Genomic DNA, 21,447 nt, shown 5'->3' with positions numbered 1-21,447 from the left:
CTGATCTGCTCTAAACTCATTTTGATGTTCAAACTATGCAGCTGTGCAACTTGTTTTGTCCTGTATACAACTCTCTTACCTGGTTTTCATTTGTGGGTTTTTTTTTTTAATCTATCATTTTTTATTCCCATGATGCTCTTGAGCAGCTCAAGGACTTTTTTTCAAGCTCAAGAAGTTACTGAGAGACTGAACTGCACAGGCCAACTCCTTCCAATCCTGCCCTTCTGCTGCTGACTAAATAAGTGTGTTGCTCAGCTGTGGGCCTTCTTCATCAAGGGGTGTAACTGCTGATGTGCACTGAAGGAGCTCTTCTTCTCTCTGTGTGAAATCATCTCTCTGTAAGTACAGTTTATGTAGTTCATCAGTTCAAGGAGCCGTATTCTGGAATGGAGATGCCAAGATCAATGGATGTGTGGAGACATGGTGTTTGTTTGAAGCACCATGTGCTTGGAGCAAGAACTTCAAACTCTTACAAACAGAAATACTCACTTAGTGTGGTATCTTCTGAAGCTTGGCCATAGAGTCTTGTAGAATTTTCAGGAAGAAAAGCATTACAGTTAAACTTCAATTAGCAATTACTTCAAGTAATCTCATTTATTTCAGTCTAATTCTCGTGGTTATAGCTTGAAATCCAAGCCTAGGCAACATCCAGTTTACCAAATTGCATATCAAATGTAAACACTACATCTGTCTTCAGGATTTACTGGGTAACCATTGTTACAGAGTGTTCCCAGGTGTCTTTCTGATGTGCCAGGCAAGTAAATGGTAGCTACTGAAGTACATTGCTGTGTTATGTTTTTGATTTGGTTTTTCCTTGTGAAGCCATAGGGACAGGAATGTCTGGTGTCTAAAGTAAACATAAGTCTCTGACCAAGTGAGGTGAGGCTTTTACTTCCTTTTTTTTTTTTTTTTCTCCTGACAGTAATTGATTAAAAACCAAATCCTTTTTGGCTACTGAAAAGCCACACTGTTAAGACTTTCAGGCAAACAGCAAAACCATTTTTGTTCCAAGGCAAATGGAAAGAGAAATGATTTTGAAGCAGATGTTGAGAGGAATTTGTGGAGAGTTAATATACTTTCTGTGCTGTTACTGGGCATTGTTTTTGCACAGAGTAAGCTGTCTTGCACTGTTAAGGTGAGAGTACTGTTAATGTACATAGTACTGGGGTTTGGCTGTGTAATGCAATTTTATTTCCTGGCACAGGGTTTATATAATCTATGTGTAGTTAAGACCATTGAGAATTTATCTCTCTGAGGCAAGGAGGACTAGTGTTTTACTAAGAATTAATTTTGTTGGGCACAGCTGTCATTAGTGGCTTCTGCCCACTGTCTGACAAATGCTGTAGCATTTTCTTCAAAAGCTAATAATGTTTCCTTCCACAACCAAAATAGCAGATCAAGGAAGATACCAAGTATCTCCTTAATTTTATCATGTACTAGGGCTTGGCAGCTGTTGTCTCTTGGTTGTTGGGTTTTTTTCCTCTTAATTAGAGTGAGATTTCCTCATGAATAATGAAATTAATGTCTTTTGCAGCCAAAATAAACACCATATGGTCAGGGAGAAAGGGGCCAGGAAGAGAGGAAGGCGCAGCAGCTGAAGCTAATAGGAGACAAAATGGACTGAATGAAGGGCCAGGTGAGAACAGACAAAGTCTTACCATCCAGGGTGGGATCACACCATTGTTAAATTCCCTACCCTGCTTTTGCAGTGGTGTTGATATTTCAGTGAAGGTGAAACATCTGTGGTGTACTGCCTGGGTGTACAGTGTTATACACCAAGCACAGTCTGTTTCTGCTCCTGCAGGTGCTTGTCATACTTTTAGGGGACTGGGTGGGCAGGGTACACGAGTTGAGATGCACACAGAAAAAGCAGCAGACACAGATTTTGTGATCTCTCTCTTAGTCACGTAAAGCTGGGATGAAGAAGGTTTGCTCTTGCAGTTGAAGATGATGGTAAGAAGTTCACTGTAGGCTGAATATTAATTATTGTCTTCCCCTTCTAGTTGATAACTGAGGATCCACTAATGCTAAATTACAATACTATTAAGGATTTGGGGAGTAACCTCGGGATACTGCACCACAGGCTGTACCCCAGCCCAGTTATGCCTTTTTGGGACTCTGCTGTCGTTGCAGGGCATGATGGAACCAGTAGCATTGTGAACCAGCATCTGGGTTTGTTGGCTTCTGGAGGATGACTGAACTTCACTCAAATGGCCCTTTCACATTAACACTTAGAGAATCCCAGGCAAATCTCACCAGGGAGTTAAAGACATGTCTCCTTGGATAGACATTTTTGTTGCTGCTGCTGTTTATTTAATGCAACTATGAGCATGACACCCATCAGCAAACACTTGGTAGCCAACTCCAGAGCCCCTGTTCCAGTTTCAAAGCTGTCTTTGAGCTCACCCACCTCAGTGCAGCTTTGTGCACGGCATGTGGGCAAAGTCCTGCTGGCTGTGAGTGCACCTCTACAGCCGAGTGCCCAGAGTTCATCCCGTGTCATTTGGGAGCTACACTGGCTGCTCCAGTAGCACTAGAGGGGGCCCTAGGACAGGGGAGGGAAGGGAGGGGGAAAAAAGAAGGGAGAGACCAACCTCTCACCTTAAAATGGATGACCAAGATCTACCTTGAAACTTCTGAAAGACTACATTGCATTGCTGGTTTGGACCTCACTCAGTTCTTAGGGCTTTCTGCTACTGTACCATATGTCCTTTGCATAATGTATAGTCTGATTCAAAGCAGAGGGAATGAGAATCCTCATAGGCTGTTTACAGGATTGTGTGTTCCTGGCCATGGCAACCAAAAACAAGAGCTCACTTTGTTACCATTAATATTGACACTTGGCAGGAAAACAGATCCACTCTATACTTGCTTTTCACACAAAATCTGTTTGCCTCATGACTTTGTTTTCCCTTTCTTTTTTTTTTTCTTTATTTCTCTATAAGAAGCCCACTGGGTGTTTCCATTTTCTTAACGTGCAGCATATTATAGTGGGGAGAGGGAGCGTCTCATGGCAGCCTTGTGTAAAAGGGTTTAAATAACGCGTTGAGCTTCGTCAGTGTAAATCCTGGTTAGTTCAATCCCAGTTCACTGCAGTGGTGTGGGGTTTGTGCTGGTGTAACTGAGCCCAGCAGATATAAACACACAACTTGTGGGTCTGTGAAGCATTTTGAGATATTTTTTGGGAAGTAGAATTCTAATCAGGGATGAAAATGTTTATGAGACTGATGGAAGAAGTAAGAAGCTTTCAAGCTTGGATAAAACCTTGTAAGACAGTGTGAGTTCTGTGAAGCAGCCTGGAGGTGAGATCAGGTCCTGCAGCCATCTGGCAGGCTTCCTGCTCAGGAAGGGGCACGGTGAGATGGAACTGAGGCCACACACTGACTGCAGAATCAGGAGAACCAAATCACTTCTACCGAGGGAGAAAGTGAAATCACACTTCTGCCTGCACGTAAGATTTATCTGCGCAATTAAATGATTGTGTCTATAGTTGGTACAAAAACATTCCATTATATAATCCCAGTGGGAGGAACACTTTGCAGTGTCTCTCTAACTACATTGTCCTATTGAAGGAAACTGCCTATCTAAAGCCTATCTATGGTAAAAAGTAGTTTTTGCTCTCAGATTAGACAGGGATATTTCCCTCTCAGTTTTTATTTCTCAGCCTATTTTTTTTCCTCTCCCATGTCTTTCAGAGACCCTGCAAACAACAGTGAATTCCAGTATAAATGGAATATAAACAAAGTTCATATATGGTATAAGCATATGAGAACCCCACTGGAATGGTATTCATTTAATTTTAGTTGAGTGATATTATTATTGTAACTACAAGTGAAAGGCCATGTAGCAGGACAAAGGTATTTTAGACACAGTGCTTCTTGTGTGAATTGTTACATATATCTACAGTTATCCTAAGGACCTGCCCACATATTCACATTCTTTTCCTTCTCTGAGGACAGATATGGAGGGCTGTTCACAGGGAATAGTATGCAACTGAGTTTTACTTGCAAATATGCATTACATGAACTATGATCTAATATAGCACTGAACACATACTGTTCAGTAATAATTAGTAAAGGATGTTGTATGAGCAGAAAAGCTTCATATACTTGAGAAGTGTTCTTTGATTCCTTGTAATTTAAGTCACACCAGAGATTTCATTTCCTTAAATTATACCCTAATGTGTATGAAGAGTCACATTTTCTCTTCTAAATGTGTGGATATATATAAAATGTAACTCCTTCAGTAAGATTGCAGTGATAATTTTCTTTTCCCCTTAAAAGATGGCACTAGATGTATTCTCAGAGTATTGTTAATTGAGCCAACATACAAAAACTCACCATGCTACATGGATGTCAGCAAGCAGTTTGAGTATAGAAATTTGTCACTTAGGAATGTCTGGACCGTATATCAGATTTCCATTAGGTTAGAATGGGCTACGAAGAAAAAAATAAATTAAAAGTTCAGAAATTCATAGTGGGAGTTCTGAGCTTACAGCATCAATTTGCAGTGCTGTGCCCTGAAGTGAGCGACACAAGTTCAAATAGCTGCTGCCACGGCTCTCCCAATAGACACCCTGCTGGAAATGCTTCCTATACTTAATAAGTAAATGGGCTTTCCTGGGAGCAAAACAAAGAGCCTGACATGTTCTTTCACAGCAAGTATCAGTGGTGCAAGGGGATTTTTTCAGTTTGGCTTTCTTGGAACATCATAACAGCTTGGGATTGCACATCGTAAAGCATTTCTGCAAAGGGAAACGCAGGGGGTTTGTGCTGATAACCTGGGTCGGTTGATTCCATTGCACTGCTACCTAAGGAAGCATTTGAATTCTGCCAGTGCAGTCAGAACAAGCTATTGGCATCTAGGCAGTGCTGTCAGCTCATGTTTTAATTGTGGTGAGACAGGCATGGGTATGTCTGTAGGAGCCAAACAAGCCGAGTGCATTTACTGGTACACACTTGGATGCACAGTAATGCTTTTTACTCTCTCTAAAATCAATATTCCTGTGAACTGGGCAAGGATTCTCCTGCAGTGGCATATTCTACCAGGCCTGCACTTTTCCTTGGAAGCTGTTAATATAGCTGGTTTTGTCAAGGTAGGGAGAAAAATGAGAAAGCAGTGCAGGTTTGCTAGAAAGCCTGCAGCCTCGGAGTCGTTTTAATTCCTTGATGTGTCCCACTGCCTCCCCCTCACCACAGAGATATCCCTGTGCAGCTGGGATGGCAGGTGCCCACCCTGGCCTGGACTGAGCCCCTGGATGTGTGTATTGGCAGCTGTTGAGGGGCAAACACAAGGGCCTTAACAACTGCACATAGTTCAACTCCCTGCTCTGGAGGTGTTACCCTCCAAATTGGGGAGTTTACTTTCAGATAACTGATACTTGATCAAAATGTAAGAGAGTGTAAACAGTCTGTGCATAAAATTCACTCCTGCTGCATTTTATTTTTTGATAAGATGAGCTTGTTGCAATTTCAGTGAAACTCAGAAATATTTGCATTACCATTACAGTGCCCAGGCTGTGTGTATGGTCATGATTCAGTTATGACAACTCGGGCACAGAGACAGCAGTGGGGCAACTGGCTGTTATCTGGTGCTATCAACACATGGAAAAGTAACTGTAAAGAGTATGAAAATATGGAAATGTTATTTTCAAGTGCAGAGAGTCTGCTGGGGAAGAGAGAGAGGAGGAGGAGGACAATGTTCCTTCTGAAATATGTGCCTGAATCAGCAAGGTAACTAAATGTAAATAACTGCTATTGATTTCAACAAAGATAGCAAAGGGCAGCATCAGGTTACATGTCACCACAGGATTACACTGTGTACAGTTTCTTCAGCGACCTAAAGTATTTCTACAACTAAAATTTCCAACAAAAGTAAGTGCTTTAAAATAAATAGACTTAACTTCCCTAGTATGTGCAAGCTCAAAAGTTCATTGTTAACCACTGAAAAATGCAAAAGGCCAAAGAAAGGTGGAAATATCTCTGCTGTTAAAAAAAAAAAAATCAGCCCTAATTACTTGTCCCTGAAATTATGATGGCTATGGCATGTAGATGAACTTTGGAGAGCAACTAGTGTAATCCTGTAAGGTCCAGAAAGGAAGGTCATAAAATTAAGTTCTGTTTGGTGATACCTGTCTTCATGTGATCCCTGAGGCAATGTTTGTTAGGAATATAATTTCCTTTAACAGCTTTTCTCCCCCATCCTCAGGGGCTCATACTGTTCCAACAAGGAAATCCTGGGGGCTTTCAGAGCAGTAGCAGCAGAACTGGTGATACATTCTGAATAACATGGACTAGAAGCTGCTCTTTCTTCGTGGGTTCTGTATCTGGATTTTGTCAGTATTCACTTTCTGCACCCATTTCATGATAACACTATTGATTTATTCATTAAATCATAGGTGTCAAAAGAACTGAATTGTGCATCAGAGCTTTCTCATTACCTGGTGAGTTTTGCCATTTATCTTCCATTTTCTGTCTCCATAAAATAGAAACTACTTGTCCAAAACTGTCCCCCCTCCCTAAATTGCCACTGAATTTGCAGCTAGGACATTTTTATATGTCTTAAAATGTTTATAATTTTATCTTCTAGCCAATTTTAGGTAAAACTGTGGCTTTTTTCATCTTGAGTGAATGAATATTAATATCTGCTAGAAACCATTCCCATTGTTAAATTAAATGAGAGCAATACAGAAGTTATCTGAGTTTTTGTCATGGTGAATAACTCCAAATAACTCAGAGCTTCCCATGAGTTCTGGAGGGGACTAACAAGTGTCTGCTCATGTAAGTGTAGAACATGCTCAGTTTTTTTGAGACTCCTTAGCTCTGAATGCTGAGAAATTGGGATAATTCAGTGCAGCAAAAAACCAAGTCTCTGTTCTAATCAGGACTTACTTAGATTTTTCAGTTTTTCCCATTCCCCAGTGGAAATTTCCTGTGTCTTGTAACCATTTAGCAATATGTTACTAACCATCCATTATGTCCTGCTTTATTCTCTTTTAGATGAAAGAGCCATGTAAAAAAAAGAATTCACCAGCCCCTGTGACTGAATTTGAGCGATAATGTCAATGGAATTAACACATTGCCATTGTTGAATGGTCTCCTGTGGCTATATAAACATCAAGGTAACACATTTCCAAAGCAGAAGACATTACTGCTGTGATGCTGTTGTTGTGAGAATATTTCCTTACTGCCAAAACACTGATGTAGATTTAGCATTTTGCCTGCTGGAGAATGATGTTGGGGGGGGGGGGGGGAAGGTTGATTTTGCTACTTTTGTTTTTGCTGAATTCTGGTTTATTTGCTGAAGAAAATCTATTACATTGTTTGGCTAAACATGGAATGAGAGTGTAAATACATTGAGGTTTATTTAAGACAACATCTGATTGGTAAATGCATTTAAATGACAACACTTTTAAGGGCCTAATTCCATTTCTGAAGAGGACCTTTTGAAAAAGCTGGAGCAGAACTGCCTTCAGGAAACCCAGGATTCTTGAGCAACCTCTGCAAACAGAAACAGATTGAGGCTTAAATACCTTTGGTACCTTGCTGAGTGAAATGTTGGTAAGATGAAAGTTTCAGTTTTAACTTTGAGGGTGGCAAACAAGTTGTGAGGCCAGGCTAGCTGGAAAACTTTTTAATGGTGATGATCCCACTGCAGATTCGTTGTCACTGTCTCACCTAATGCAAGAGAGAAATAACTGATGGGGATGGGGCACAGAAGTGGTTTGGAATTCCTTGGGTCACAGAACCATGGAGTGTGGCTGCACTGCAGAAGCCAGAGCTGGTCAGTAGGACATGCAGGTAACAGTAATGATTTCCTTTATTATGACTTTTCTGGTGCAAATGGAAAAAAACCCCTGTATTTTTGCAAGAATATTTTCGTTTATCTTCAGGCAAGAAAATATTCAGGCAATAGGTGCTAAACCTGACAAATGCTCTTCCTAAATAACCCTTGTTATGTGAGTTTTAATTCTCTACAAGGTTAAAGCCATCTTTAAACAACAGGTTGATAGGTTTGCTGTATTTCTACAGATCAGAGACCATAACCCAGGTATCAAAGGGTGGGAAGTCAATCTCAAGGTTGACCTTACTGGGCAAAGATGGACATATCCCCCTCCAGAATCCATGAGACAGACCCACTGCCTGGCCAGAGCTAAATCAGTTCTGGTAAAAAGGACTTCAGTTTGCAAAGCTAAATCTGGCACTTCTGTGAACGCTAGGGCTGAAACAGAAAAGGGGGAAGTATTGTCCATCCCAGTTCATTGCAAGAACAGCCCTGGGTTGGACTCCTCAAAGGAAAGGACTCCTCAGCACAAGGAATGTTCTGTTTCTCTGGGCTGCTCTTGGTTGTCAAGGGTTAGAAAAGAAAGTTGTGAAGGAAAGAGGGAGGAGCTGCCCTTGGCAGGAGTTTAGGACACAGAAAATGAACAGTGTGCAGGAGATCAGTGAATGAAGTGGATGTGGCTGTGTGACCTGACGTCCTTTTCTCTCCCTTGAGGGCTGTTTGAAGCTCTCTGAAAGCAGAGGAGAATAGCTAGTAAACTTTGTGCTTCAGAATTGCACAGAGAATGCTTCTTTGATCCATGGATCAATCTTTTGTCATCTCTAATACAATGGCTGATGGCTTTAGTGTATCTGCACTGTCACCCAAAGGCACTTGTTGGGAAATGTAACTCAGTGACTCAATAACTTGTCACCTTTCTCATCACTCTGACCTAACCATAGGAGTGGGGAAGAGGAGCACTCTACCAGACTCAGCAACATTTAGATTGCAGTCGTACTTCCCTTGGGAGTCAATAGCTGGTCTTTTGTGAATATCTGGAAAAACAGGATTTTCTTTTTGTAAATCTTCAGCTGGGTAGAGAAGCTGATGGCAGGACCCCTGAGCCCAGCAAGAGGATACCAATGGCAGAAGCATCCCCAACCTGTTACTTTTCTGTTTTTGTTTCTTCACTGTGTCTTACCTTTCCTTTTTTCCCTTCTTTCTTTCTACCTTCACTTTCCCATACGTTTTTCCCCCACTTACCCACCTTTTTCCTTTTAGGAAGTTATGGAGCCCTTCTTCCCTAGGGTTCTCCAGGACACCTGTCCTCAGATGGCTCACAGCGCCAGTGCCAAAACAGGCACCAGCCTAATGGCAGCTGCAAATAACACCAGGGACAATGCCACAAAGGAGAAAGTGGTGCATTATCTGAGTCAATTAATATGGTCCTGATTTTATCACCTTGGACTGTAGTCATGTAGTTGTGTGTATACCCTGAGACCTAAACATCCAGCAGAAAATCTCATGGGGGAAATTCAACATGATTCCCATGGTTTCTTTCCTGTTAGTTCACATTAGGTCTCCATTGCCAAGATTCTGAACAAAAGGCAGGCCTGGCCACTGCTTGGGATTGTTGTTGAGGTTTACACTTGAGTCTGAAAGATTCTTTCTTTTTGCATTTGCATTTTGCATTTCACTTGATTGAAACTCCATTTCGCTTCTGGGATGATCCAGATTCCTCAGATACTTCACCCAGATTCTCCAGCTCTTAGGAGTCAATGGAAGAAAGAAACAATCTCCTTCAAGAGAACAGAGGTCTCCAGTAAAGCTCTGAAGCAGTGTGATCGAATAAGAGAAGCCTGGACATTTCCCTCTCCTGGAATCTGTGTCAAATGTGTAGTGCTGTAACCCACAGTGTGCCAGTGAGCCTGGGTTACATCCCAATGGGAAGCAGTCTGTTCATATGCCAGTGGAACACCCGTTCTCCCTTGTGGCCCCAGAATTCCTTTAGTACTCCTTCGAGGTATCACAAGAATAAGAGGTGAGAAGGTGTCTCAAAGCCTTCTTTGCTGCTCCTGCCAAGGCAGGACTGTTCTCTGCAATACCAGTGGTTTGTGCAAAAGGCAGTTAAAAGCCTGACACAGTAAGGACTTTGTCTGTTCCTCTGTGAACAGGCTGCCCTTGCACAGCCGGAATGTTTTTTTCCTGGATACTCAAATTGCTTCTCTCTCATTTTCATCCCAACTAATGAAGATAATTATATCCCTTTGTAGCACATTAATTCCTCTGTCATCTGTATGTTTACACCCTGCAGACATGTTCATTTCTTCTTTGTGTACAGGGCTGTCAATCAGTGAAGATTTACTTAACCAACTCCTCTAATCTTTTCTGGTGTTCAGCTCATCCAGTCTCCCTCCAGTTCCCCAGTAGCTTTGATAATGAGGTGATAAGAATTACTTGTGGTTTTACCAGTTTGTTTTACAGCAGGCTCTCAGAAAGAAGCCCTGCCACTTTCCTACTCAACTGTATGCTATTTTCACATGTGCATCCTGTGGTTATGTTTGTGGTTATGTTTCCAACAGGGAAGTGAAAGCATCTCACTGTAAAAATCCCTGTGAACTATCTCTGTATTGGAGCCTCCTTAATGTTACCATATTTTTTATAGGTGGATATGGCTGAACATCACTGTCTTCAAAAGCTTAAGTGATACTAAGGTTGTCTAAAGGGAAAATCTGGAATCAGGGGTGAGGAACTCCAGAAGTCAGCAATGCTTCCCTTGAACAACTTCTTCACAGTATGATGCAAAGGGAGGAGAAGGAGTATTTCCATCTTGGAGAGGAAATACACAACAAAAAAAAAGTCAGATGTAATGGGGAACCATGAATGGACTTAGATTTCAAATATTTGCCTCAGGTTTATGATAATCTACACCAGCCCTCCCAGGCTTGGTAACTTGTCCACTGTGTCCTGTAGAGCACAAACTGTAGATCTGAGGCTCCCTGTGCACTATAAGCAGTTATTTGGAAATGAAGCTCCTTGGCAGTGAGTCCAAACCTCCATCTCAGGCAGGCTCAGCTCCCTAATCTGACCCCAGCAGGAGCTCCCTGCAGAAGCTTAAATGCAGTATTAGAGGGTGGCAAAACCAGTGACCTCATTATTGATAACCATCTAATCTGTGCTCACAGAAATGCTTGCTCTCAAACATGACTTTGATTTCCTCCCCAGCACTCTCTTAGCAGAATTTAAGTATTTCTGATGAATCTACATTGTATTGTTTGTATCTGCATTGGGTTGGCAGGCGTAGGTTAGGCTGTGAAATAGCAGTCATTTAAAAACAGTTTTGCCTCACAAAAGCAAAGTTTGTGTTTTTAAGAGTGGTACTTATTATGTGTATTGCTGTTTGCAGGATTAGAGACTCTGTGTCATTTATGCCCAAGTAGATAAAATCCAGTATTTTCAGTATGATGCAGTCATTGCACACCTCTGTTCTCGTTCCAAGTGAAACTTGTCTGTATAACCATTCAGATAGGACAAAACCATGTGTCATCCCTTGGTTTCTCAAGGAATTACAGCCAATATATTTAAATCATGCAGGTGTCTGATGTTCTTAACAACTTAGAAGCATTTGTTCGCTATAGTAGGGCTAATTTTTAATTTATTTTTCTAAGCACATCTATCCAAAATGATGCTAGGCTTTTATATTCACAGCAGGGAGCATTGTGAGGTTTAAATATCCCTTTAATCACTAAGGATGTAATAAAAACAAGAAGAGTTCTTTGAGCTGCAGAGTGTTACCCAGGGAAAAATCTACTCTGGAGCTTACAAATGTGAGCTGAAGAGACAAACTGGGCAATAAAATCCACAACTACGGACCAAACCGGCTAAAAGTTGGTCTGTAGCTGCCCATCAGGAGCTGAGACTCAGAGGGGGGAAAAGGCCATTCAGCACCTCTAGAGCCATAAGAGCTGGGTCATAAACATTTCACAATCTGCTGGGGAGGGGGAGGGAGGCGTGGGGCTGAGAATTGACTGGAGCCTGTACCCGGGCCCATGACTGCAACAAAGAATGAGTATAGAAATTTGACTGTATGGGAAGAACAGAGGGAACAAATCTGGCCAAATCGGGGATTGCAGGGAGAAGTGGCAGCTGTCAGTACATGTACATGTACATGCCTCATCCCACTGTTGATGTGAGGAATCCATGAAACCTGACAGGTGCTTTTTTCTATTATCAGTGATGTTGAAGGATTCTTATCTGACTGTTGTTACTATGGACCCCAGTATCAGTTTGCTGTGAGGTGATGAACAAGTTGGGTGCTTTGTAGAGCTCACAACAGTTTTTATTTTTAAGTTCCAAACACTTTAAATCTTAACAATTTTAGTCTGCTCTTTGAAGATAGTTCCTCTGATAGCAATTATACTGTTTATTGATCTCCTGATTTCATTAGAACCTTACTGTGATGAACAGTATATGGAAACTTCCTCATGCAATTGATACAAGAGATCTGTCTTGACCAAACAAAGTAACTTGGACCCTTTAATTGCGTGACTGAAGTCTGGCTTTTTGTAGGTTTCATGGCTTTACAAATGCCTGATCACCAACAAAAGGAATCTTTTGCAGAAGCCGAAGTAGCATGACAGTGTATCGACAATCTTGAAAGTCCGTAAGGTTTAGATAAAAGCTCCTGGGTTTGAGCTGCTGCTTTTTTTTTCTGGAGACATCAGCTTTTTAATGGAGATTGGTGCAGCACTGTCTGTTGGGCTTCTGCTCAGCAGAATCCGTTCTGCTCAGGGTTTTTGTCTGGTCTCAATTCATGGTGAGGTAAACTGCCAGCAATTTTTGAGCTCTGCATGATGCTTCTCTTTGCAGATGAGTGTGTGCATGTGTATAAATATAGAAGTATTTATGGATGGATGTTAAGCCGGCGTTACTTGCTGTCTGTCTTCTCAGGCAGCTCCTTTATGGCTCCCGGTGGAGACCGGTGAGTTCAGGCAGGGCTGCTGCGTCCCCGGTGCGAGAGGAAGGAGCCTTCCCAGTGCAGGGGAGGGAAGGCAGCACTTGCACTGTCCTTTCCCGTGTCGTGGTGCAGAGCTCTCCTTGCCGCTGCAAGTCCTTTCAGTATGTATTTTTTTGTGGATTTGAGCGGGACAGAGCGCTGAGCTGTGTCTGGGAAAAACAATGGGTCGACAGGAAAACAGTGCACCTAACATCAGGAGTCTGTGGGAACTTGAAAGGGCTCTAGACAGACATATTTTGCATTTGACTCTGGACTGTAGCCTTTGAGGCCAAACTCAGCCTGCAGTGTTAAGTGGCTGCTAAGTATTTCCCTTCTTGTCTCCATGCTAACGAACTGCTGGGAGCAGGGGGAGTATTGCAAAGGGCTGGGGAGGGCGGATGTGAGAAAGGGGAGATAGGGGAGCATCCTCTTTTTCTTTAGTGGGGGAGCACAGCTTTGTGGCCAGGTACCTCAATCCACAAACCCGCAAGAGGAAAAGCCTTGTCTTAAACTTGAAATGTACAGCTTTTCATTTTTATGAGCTGCTTTCCCACATTCCCCTCCAGAACAGATCCTGTCTCAGCCTGTGTCCCATCCCCACAGCTCACTGTGCCTCTGTCCAGGGACCCTGTGGTGAATTAGCATTGAGATGTTACCAACAGGCCCTCTCCAACCGTTTTGGTTTGCCAAATGTTATTTTTGCATTTTTGAGAGCACAGGGAAAATTTGGGGGTGATACAATTTGGGGCTCAGTATGGGGTTTTCAGCCCTACAGAGGTCTGACTTCTGTGGGGCCCCTTGCAGGGGTCCCGGGGTGGGAAGGTCTGGGTGGCACTGCACATGTAATATGCCTGAAGACATCAGACAGCTTTTCCCAGGAAAAATCAAACCCAGCCATAAAAAGGGAGAAAAAAGGTGCCATTTTACTCCCTCCAAAGAAAATGTTATGTGAGCTCTCCTAAGGAGCTGGGTAGGAACTGTTCCTTTGCTACCGCATGATAGGAGATAATTTGTACCACTTCTTCAGAGGATCTCAAAACACTTTGCAGGGTTTTACCACTCCTGCAGCCGCCCACAGAGACTTGCTCACAAAGATGCCCAAGTTTAGGCTGTGCCTGTGCTGCCAGAGCTCGGCCACTCTGTCCTGGCCAACCCTGCACTTGTATTTCCTATTTTGCTGCATTAAGTATTGGGCACTAACAAGGGCAAGGAGTCAGTGTAGGGCTGTCTATTTTATTTTGGGTCCTGTAATGACATGGTGTCTCTTCACTTTTTCGGTGCTCATCCGTGCAGATGGCAGAGTATCCTTTGTAAAGAGTTGCCAAGATGCTCTGCCACTGTGGTCTGCATGTGCCAGGTGGGAATCGGCTAAATGAGTCACACTGAGATGGCAGGAAGGCTTTCCTCATGTTTCAGAGGGGAGAATCTCTTAAATGCGGTTTGTACTGCTCCGTGGGGTTTTTTTCTTGCTTGTGCAGATTCAACACAGCTTTGCTTAAGCCCAGTTTACTAAAGCTGATATGATAATACTTTCTCACAGCTGTGTGCACAGAGAGAAACCTGCAGGGGCTGAACACTGGCTGCTGCACCCAGGGGCTGATACACATGAGCAATAATCCAAATTCTTTCAAAAGACCGTTCTGTTGCATTTCAGCCGTGCCCCAGGCATAACTTTATGCCTCACACTTGAGCTTGCTCTCTGAGCAGAATGATTCCCTGGAAGCTCTGCCTGGGCAGAGGTGGTGGTGCATTGGGCACATCCACTTGCAGACTCCCACCCTGTTAGCCAAAGCCCCCTGCTTGCTGACACGTTAGTTATCTGTTCTCCAACAGTCTGAGAGCCCCAGGCAACAGCCAGAGATGGTGAGATGATCACTGTGTTGGACAGCAGGGAAGGCTGTCCAAACCAGCTTTGTTTGTGTGCAAACCAGCTCCATACAAAGTCCTATTGAGCACTAAGGGTTAAAGCTTCACTTAAGGTGGGAGAAATGCCAGAAAACATCTGCCTTACTACAAGACCCAGAGGGGAATGTTTCTTTCTAATCACCTCCTCAAAGAGATGCAAAGCAAAAGCTCTTGGCCTCTGGTTTTGTCATCACTGCACTCCCTCCCTCCTGCACTGCCCTACCTCATCCCTTTGGCACAGGGCAGAGCCTACAGTTAGAGCTGGGCTCAGCAGGATTTATACCTGCTGCTGTAAATGAGCTTGGAGCAGAGCTGTGGATGTCACCGACTTACACGTCAGATCCACTCTCTCTCCTGTCCCTTTCCACACCCTCAGCCTCCAATTTGCCAGGGAATTGTTAGACACCAGCACATTCACCTCTGACTTCCCATCAAACTGCCTGAGGGCTCTCCGTGGACAGACAGACAAGGGTAATGTGCTAAATTCCCCCTTTGCTAAGGATGAATTTCCTGGGGATTGCCTCCTGTTAGCCATGCTTTCCAGCAATAGTAACAAATTCACTTTTTTTTTTTCACTTTTAAAACCTTTCCAGTGCAACTAGAATGGCTGGGAGAAAGCTAGTTGTTAACTAGTCATGGGTAATTAATAACTCCACCTCTCCCATCAATCAGCTGGGAGAAGCCAAAAGGATTTGAGTACTTGTAGCAAATGTGTGTTCCCTAGACATGCTGATAGCAGCGTGCAAATGAAGTGGCAGCAGGAGACCATCTCATACCCTTTGTGGAAGAAGCAGAAAGTCATGATACACATCCCACGCTCTTGTCAGGTGAAGTCTGAAATTCCCAGTGCTGCTGCTGCTGTTGTGCAGTTTCTAACTGTGTGGGATGTTGATTCATCTTGCTGCTAGCTCGAATCTGACCCAATTTTTGTTCTATTTTTCCTTTTCAGATTCTGATTATGGTTGTCTTTTCCGCTTTCTACAATTAAAATACTAGCATCAGAAAAGCAGGACATGGAGAGGGAGCTGATTTGATGCTGTGGCAGAGTAGAAAAGCATTTCTGCATCCTATTTGGTTTGTGTCTGGTAGTGGCTGTGCAAGTACAAGCAGAGGTTTGACCTTGATACCATTTCCAGCTGACCTTTTCCCTTCTGATTTATTTTTCCACGTATGTAATAAATAATCTCCATTTGAGGTACAAGTTGATGTTTCTCCACCACATGAAGACCTCTCCTCAGCGGTAGCAAGACTCCACAACTGTGGATGTCTCCAAATTAGCTGAAGGAGAAGAGCCTGTGGTCTTCTCTATTATCCAGTGGTTTAAAAGGGATGTCAGGAAGGCTGGATGTGGTCCTTCAGAGGTACCAGGAGCCAATGGACCACTCCTGCTATAAAATCCTCCTCAGGACTTTTTAAACTCCCCAACCCTTTTCTTATAAACGTTCTTCCTTACCATGCTAAGCATTGGCTTTTCTCTCCCTGACCAGTACTGGGATGCCTAACATTCAATATACCACTGAAAGAGCCAGTCCCTCCTCTGATTAAGCTTCTTTGTCCTCTTTGCATGTCTTCACATTGCCTACTCCAAAAGGCAGTAAGAACAAAGCTCAAGGAATGTTGTTTGGGTGTAGGAAGTCACTAAACAAATTCAGAATACATTTTGCATGTCAGACTGAAGATCAGGTGTCCCAGTAACATCACTGACAAAACAGAAAAATGTTTATTTTTCTTGGAGTGAATCTAGACAGTGAATCAAATGCAACCTTACACATAGCAAGATCTTTGAAATGAACAGAGCTCCCAGATTTGCTGTGCAGGACCCACCACTGGCCAATCCAGACTGAGATCCTGCTTTTGACCTCCACTTTCTGACCGTGTTGGTCCTGTCAGTGTTGGTGCAGCCATTTCTGTGTGTGAATGCACAGAACCTTCACCGAGGTGCAGTGGCTGTTGTGCCCTGAAGGCCTGAGCCTTGATTGCTGTCTCTTAGCACTTGTAAGCACTTATAAGCACAAAAGCTAATGGTCACACTTGCAGAATAAACTAATTAAGGGAAAATGCTCAAGCCCTTCTTTCTGCTCAGCCTTCCCTGGGTAAGAGCAGTACCTTGAGCAAGACCTAAACCCAGTGCCTGATCTACCCCCCAAAAAGTTCAGGGTGCAGTTCAGGGCTGGGAATGTAGATATTGGGCAGGTAAGTAACGTTGTATCATCAGATGTGTTTACGTTGTTGGAGGAGGATCTGTCCTTGAAGGGATGTGTTGTGGCAGCATTCCAGTTGTGAGAGCAAACTTCGGCACCGACTATTAATCACCTACTTGGGAAGAGCCAAGCTCGATGCGGCCATATTCTGATCCCAGAAATCAAGAGTAAAATGAGTCTGTGCGCTGACGATGAGAATTACCACAAATCCGTGGAATAGCCAAAAGGAAACTTTCCCTGCTTGCTGTTTAAAGGGATTCGTTTTGATTTAGTAGCTAAGTCCTCAACTGATGTTTTCGGTCTTGTCTCTATTTGTTTAAAAGTGCGTTAGCAGTAAATCAAGGTGCATTTCCCCCGTCGGGTTTCCTGTATGTCAAAGCCATGTTAATTCTCTTTGATTTTCTTCCCTTAGCCCAAGCCATTGCTGCAGATCCTTCCTCTCTTTGTCCCTTTGGACATCAAAGGATCGCAGGGGGACAGCCCTGGCGGGAAGCTCCTCCCTGCTCATTAGCCTCCATAAAACAGGAACTCACCTTGGCTAGCTGTGCTTGGGGTCCCATCCTCATCCCGCTCACTCTTGACACTGGATCTCAGAAGGAAAGGCTTGTGCTTGCTCCAGGAAATCAGACCTGCTTTTGAACTGGACTATTTTGGTTCCCTTTGCAAGAACTCTGGTGGCTCTCTTGGCCGTGCAAGCTCCTAGACGTCACAGTACATGGAAAAATGCAAGCTTTACCAGGTAAGGGAAGGACTCTCTCCCTTTCCTTATGGAGTGGAAAGATCCTAGACTTATGCCAGAAAGGGAACAAGTGCTCCTGAAGGGCTACCAACATTTATAGTAGTGTGCATGGGGTTGGAGAGGATTTATTAACTGGTTTTTTTCTTAAGAACAGATAATAAATTGTGGGGTTTGAGTGTTTTTTGTGAGCCTTCAAAGATCTTTTCTAAGGTAGCAAAGGTTTGTTCACAATATGTCCAAAACTCCCTTATCCACATGCGCTTGTACCTTGTGATCCTTCACTGAGAGCTGAAGGTGTTATTTGTGTATTGTTTGCAAAGTACTGAGTTCTTCGGGTGTAAGGCCAGGGAACGTTTGGAAATATTTGTTCTACTTCTAATAATAGCTCTGATACCAACTATTTGGTTTTTCTTTTTTTTTTTTTCCCCTCTGCCCTTTGAAATTATAAACCACAAGCAGGCATAGCCCACCTCTTCCAGGCTCATGCCCAACACGCAAGATTTTTATGATTTCCTTAGGCTTTCGTTGTGTTTTCCTTCATCAGTCCATCCCATAACATGCTGTTTGTCTCTCCTGTGTGGGGCATGATTGGATTGGGCACAATGGCTGATAGGCACTGGGAAACTAAGGGCCAGCCCAGAGGCACTGCATTTGTCAGTGTAACTGAACCCCAAATTTACTCGGGGGTTTGACTGCACATCAGAAGGAAACAGTTATTTACCTGTTTTAGGGTTGTGCAGTTCATAATACACATCAGAAGTGACTGGGCATTCTCAGCTTCCTTTTTCTTCCTCTGCAAGGTGTTGTGTCATTCATAAGCAAAATACCTGTGCAGTGACTCAGTTAATTTCTGCCATCCTGCTGTTTGGGGTTTTGCAGTCCCTGCTGTGTTGATCTGATTCATACTGATTTCTGCCACTTCTAAAGAATTTTGGGTTGAAAAACGAACGAGCAACAAAGAAAAAATGTAGACTGTATATGGTATTTTATCATGTGAAGATTCCACCTATTGCAGAAGTCACCTCATTTTCTTACTGAGTTGCTTCTGGTGTCTGACTCCCTAGGGCAGAAATATTCCAGGTGATGGCTGGGTACATCTCAGAGATGAAGCCATTGCATTTGTAGAAACACCATACTTTTGTTATTGCCAAAAAACCCTCTGGTTCTGAGAAATGAGGTTCCCTCTGGAGGGTCGGAGTGTTTCTGCTGACATTTAGAAGATCAGAAAACTTGGGGATTTTTTTGATTGTTGGCAAGATTAATTTCTTAAAAAGCTTTGTACATTGGCGTGCATTCCTTCCTGTGGACACTGAATAGCTGTTAGTGTTGGACTTCTTCACTTGGAAGATAACAGCAACAAATGTAACAATAACTGGTTTTAGTGCAGGTAAGAAGCATATCTTTTGCCTTGTTGGACTTTTCCTGGTATTGCAAACCCTATCCCATACATTTTGGAAAGGCTGCAACAGATTTTCTGACATCATAACATTGTCTCTGCAATTGACAATGAATTGAAGGATTCCTTTAGGTGAGGGAATTGTACTCCAGCATCTCCTATCCAAAAAGCTTCCTTCTCCCTTCAAGAATTACTGAATTGTCTCTCATTTCTCTTTCTTTCCATCCCCAGGATAGGAAAAACGTATGTACAGAAACTGTAGGACAAGCTGCTTCTGTTGGTATATGGACTTTCAAACCAAGGCCAGAATAGATTGAAGATACCTGAATTTTCAGTGCCTTTATCATCCCATCTTTCTTCTTTTTCAACCTCATCTGGGCATAAAGAATATGTTTTAAAATGTGCCACATCCTGTGTTACCAAAACAATGATGATCATAATGCTTTTTAAAAAGCTTAGAATTAGAATTCTTGGAAGATGTTCAAATCTCTTTCAAATAATACTTTAAAACTAAGTTACACAGAAGAGGAAATCATAGAAGTACAGGTCTAACAAGTTCCATTTGGTGCTTGGACGCCCTGCCCAAACCTCTGTGCTGTAATTCCGGCGCTCAGGCAACTTTGGAGGGGGTTGTGTGCCTGAGTCTTGGCATTAGTTACCCAGGCACAAGCTAGGAGGGAATTGGAAGTGCCTTGCTAGCCAGCCTTTGACTCTGCAAACAAAATCCTACAAATAGATCCATGGCTGCAGGATCCCACTGGAGCCGACAGTGCACGGCTGCGGAGTCGGCTCTGTGGATCCATTCCCAAGCTCGCACCACTGCTGGGGTCCAGATCCTCATGCAGACTGTTAATGTTCTGTTTTTCAACCTCAAACTGTGCACACAAAACCTGCATGGTGAAAGGCATTAACCACATCTTAAAATCTTTGCTGCAGCGTTTGTTGTCCCTGTCTCCTGCAGCATCACACTCCTGCAGGTGCGTTGTGGACTCATCTTGGTAAAAAACAGGTTATAACATCTGCCTTTGATTTTTAATTCACTGTTGAACTTCTTTCACTTCAGTTCCTCTCTACTTCATTGGAAGTCTCCCCTCAATAAGGACTCCTGAGATCTGTCTTGTTGTAGTCTCATTTAATGGCATTGGAATTTGCTTACAGAAATGTTAATTCTGAAATTCATCTGGGGAAGGAGCGAGCGGCTGTCTAGCTAATCAAAATCTGTTTGCATGTATTTGTGACTGGATGGCTCCTGTGGGAAATCAGCCCAATTTTATTGTAACTCCTTTTGATACATGTGCTGCACTGAGCTACCGAATGCATCGTCTCATGGCAGCTTTCATGTCTTTGCAAGAGGATATGGCAGAAGCTTTAGTAAGAAGATGTTAACAGGCTAATCTTAGTGAGCAAACTAGGTGTCACTTCTTGGCCAGTTCATTAATGTTGGATCAAAGCAGGAAAAAGGGTAGAGGATTTTCTTTTTTTTTTTTTTAAATGCCTGAAGGACTTTACAAACTGACAAAATTACATTTAAATGTTTTTTACTTCTTAGTACTGAAGGAAGAAGCCCTTAGACTCACATTGGGTTGTTTTGGTAGAAAGATGTCCCTTTATAAAAAAGCTAATTTATCTGGAAATAGCTGTCTACCTTCTGTGAATATTCTTTTGAAGACATTACTCAGAAAAGCTGTAACAAGGTGAAAATTCCCCTTTCTTCTGCTGTGCTCTGAGTAACATCTGAACAGGCTGAGAGGCAGAAAAATCTCCCTTTTAAACAAATAGCTGTGCTTGGCTGCTAATGCATCACCCTGTGAGGTGTCCTGCTGGCTCTGGGCTGGGGACAGCACTGCTGCTGTGGGTGCCCTGCCGAGCAAGCACATCCATCCCTCTGTCAGACCCCAGGGCAGTGTTAGTAAAGCCCTGCTGGGCATGAAATCAGCCCACCAGCACTACACCGGGTCACATTTAACCTAAAGTGAAACTGGGCTTTTCAGTGTGGCAGCAGCAAACTTGCCTGCCTTACAGTATTGTTAAGAGCAGCTGTGGAGGTTTTTAAAGGTGTTTAATCTGAACAGCTCTACAGATGTTCCCCCTAGAATAGTGTCCCTTTCCTCTTCCCCAGGACCACTTTTGGTCCTCTGCCTCCAACAGAAAGTGCAGGCACATTGCAGGCAGCTCCTCTGATGTGCCAGGGTGTTACTGAACATCTTCCACTCCCATCACAGGCTCCTCAGTGATTCCCATCTCCAAGTCCAGTTCAGACCAGCCATCCTCTTTTCAGAATATTCCACAGGCTTTCTCTGTCACCTCCTTTTCTTGCCTTCACTTACATTTAGGAGTCCTGTCTCTCTCATCTTTGTCTTCTGGAGGGATTTTTCACTTCTGCTACCACCTACCTGTTGTTTTTCCCCACTACCCACTGGTGCAATTACAATCTTTACAATCCTTTCAA

The 21,447-nt window shown here is 43.1% G+C and overlaps 1 protein-coding gene and 2 long non-coding RNA genes across 8 annotated transcripts in view; 2 read left to right on the top strand and 1 right to left on the bottom strand.

Moving 5' to 3' along the window:
* LOC116795897 lies at positions 1-7,114 on the top strand. 2 transcript variants are annotated; one of them, XR_004360198.1, is made up of 4 exons: positions 1-338; positions 1,535-1,636; positions 6,208-6,442; positions 6,999-7,114. It is a non-coding gene; the product is annotated as an uncharacterized LOC116795897 (long non-coding RNA). The 2 variants fall into 2 exon arrangements; XR_004360197.1 differs by lacking the exon at positions 1-338 and having other exon boundaries at positions 676-1,636.
* LOC116795896 lies at positions 134-17,555 on the bottom strand. Of its 2 annotated transcripts, none has more exons than XR_004360196.1 (3): positions 17,397-17,555; positions 4,341-4,436; positions 134-524 (listed from the first exon to the last, which is right to left on the bottom strand). It is a non-coding gene; the product is annotated as an uncharacterized LOC116795896 (long non-coding RNA). The 2 variants fall into 2 exon arrangements; XR_004360195.1 differs by lacking the exon at positions 134-524 and adding an exon at positions 2,930-3,412.
* Positions 7,412-21,447, top strand: part of LOC116795894 (T-box-containing protein TBX6L) — a 33,486-nt gene continuing 19,450 nt past the window's right edge. For 3 of the 4 annotated variants that reach the window (XR_004360194.1, XR_004360193.1, XM_032706001.1), the window contains exons 1-3: positions 7,412-7,559; positions 7,657-7,799; positions 17,276-17,602. Coding sequence is in view for 2 of the 4 variants with exons in the window: in XM_032706001.1 (XP_032561892.1) it covers positions 17,587-17,602 (16 nt within the window). In the remaining 2 variants the exon portion in view is untranslated. Of the gene's footprint in view, positions 7,560-7,656; positions 7,800-16,255; positions 16,548-16,600; positions 17,603-21,447 lie in introns of those variants that run through there. The other variant, XM_032706003.1, reaches the window with a different exon arrangement.

Source organism: Chiroxiphia lanceolata, chromosome 18 (assembly GCF_009829145.1).
Source record: "Chiroxiphia lanceolata isolate bChiLan1 chromosome 18, bChiLan1.pri, whole genome shotgun sequence".
Lineage (NCBI taxonomy): Eukaryota > Metazoa > Chordata > Aves > Passeriformes > Pipridae > Chiroxiphia > Chiroxiphia lanceolata.
This window is presented reverse-complemented; position numbering and strand designations above follow the sequence as displayed.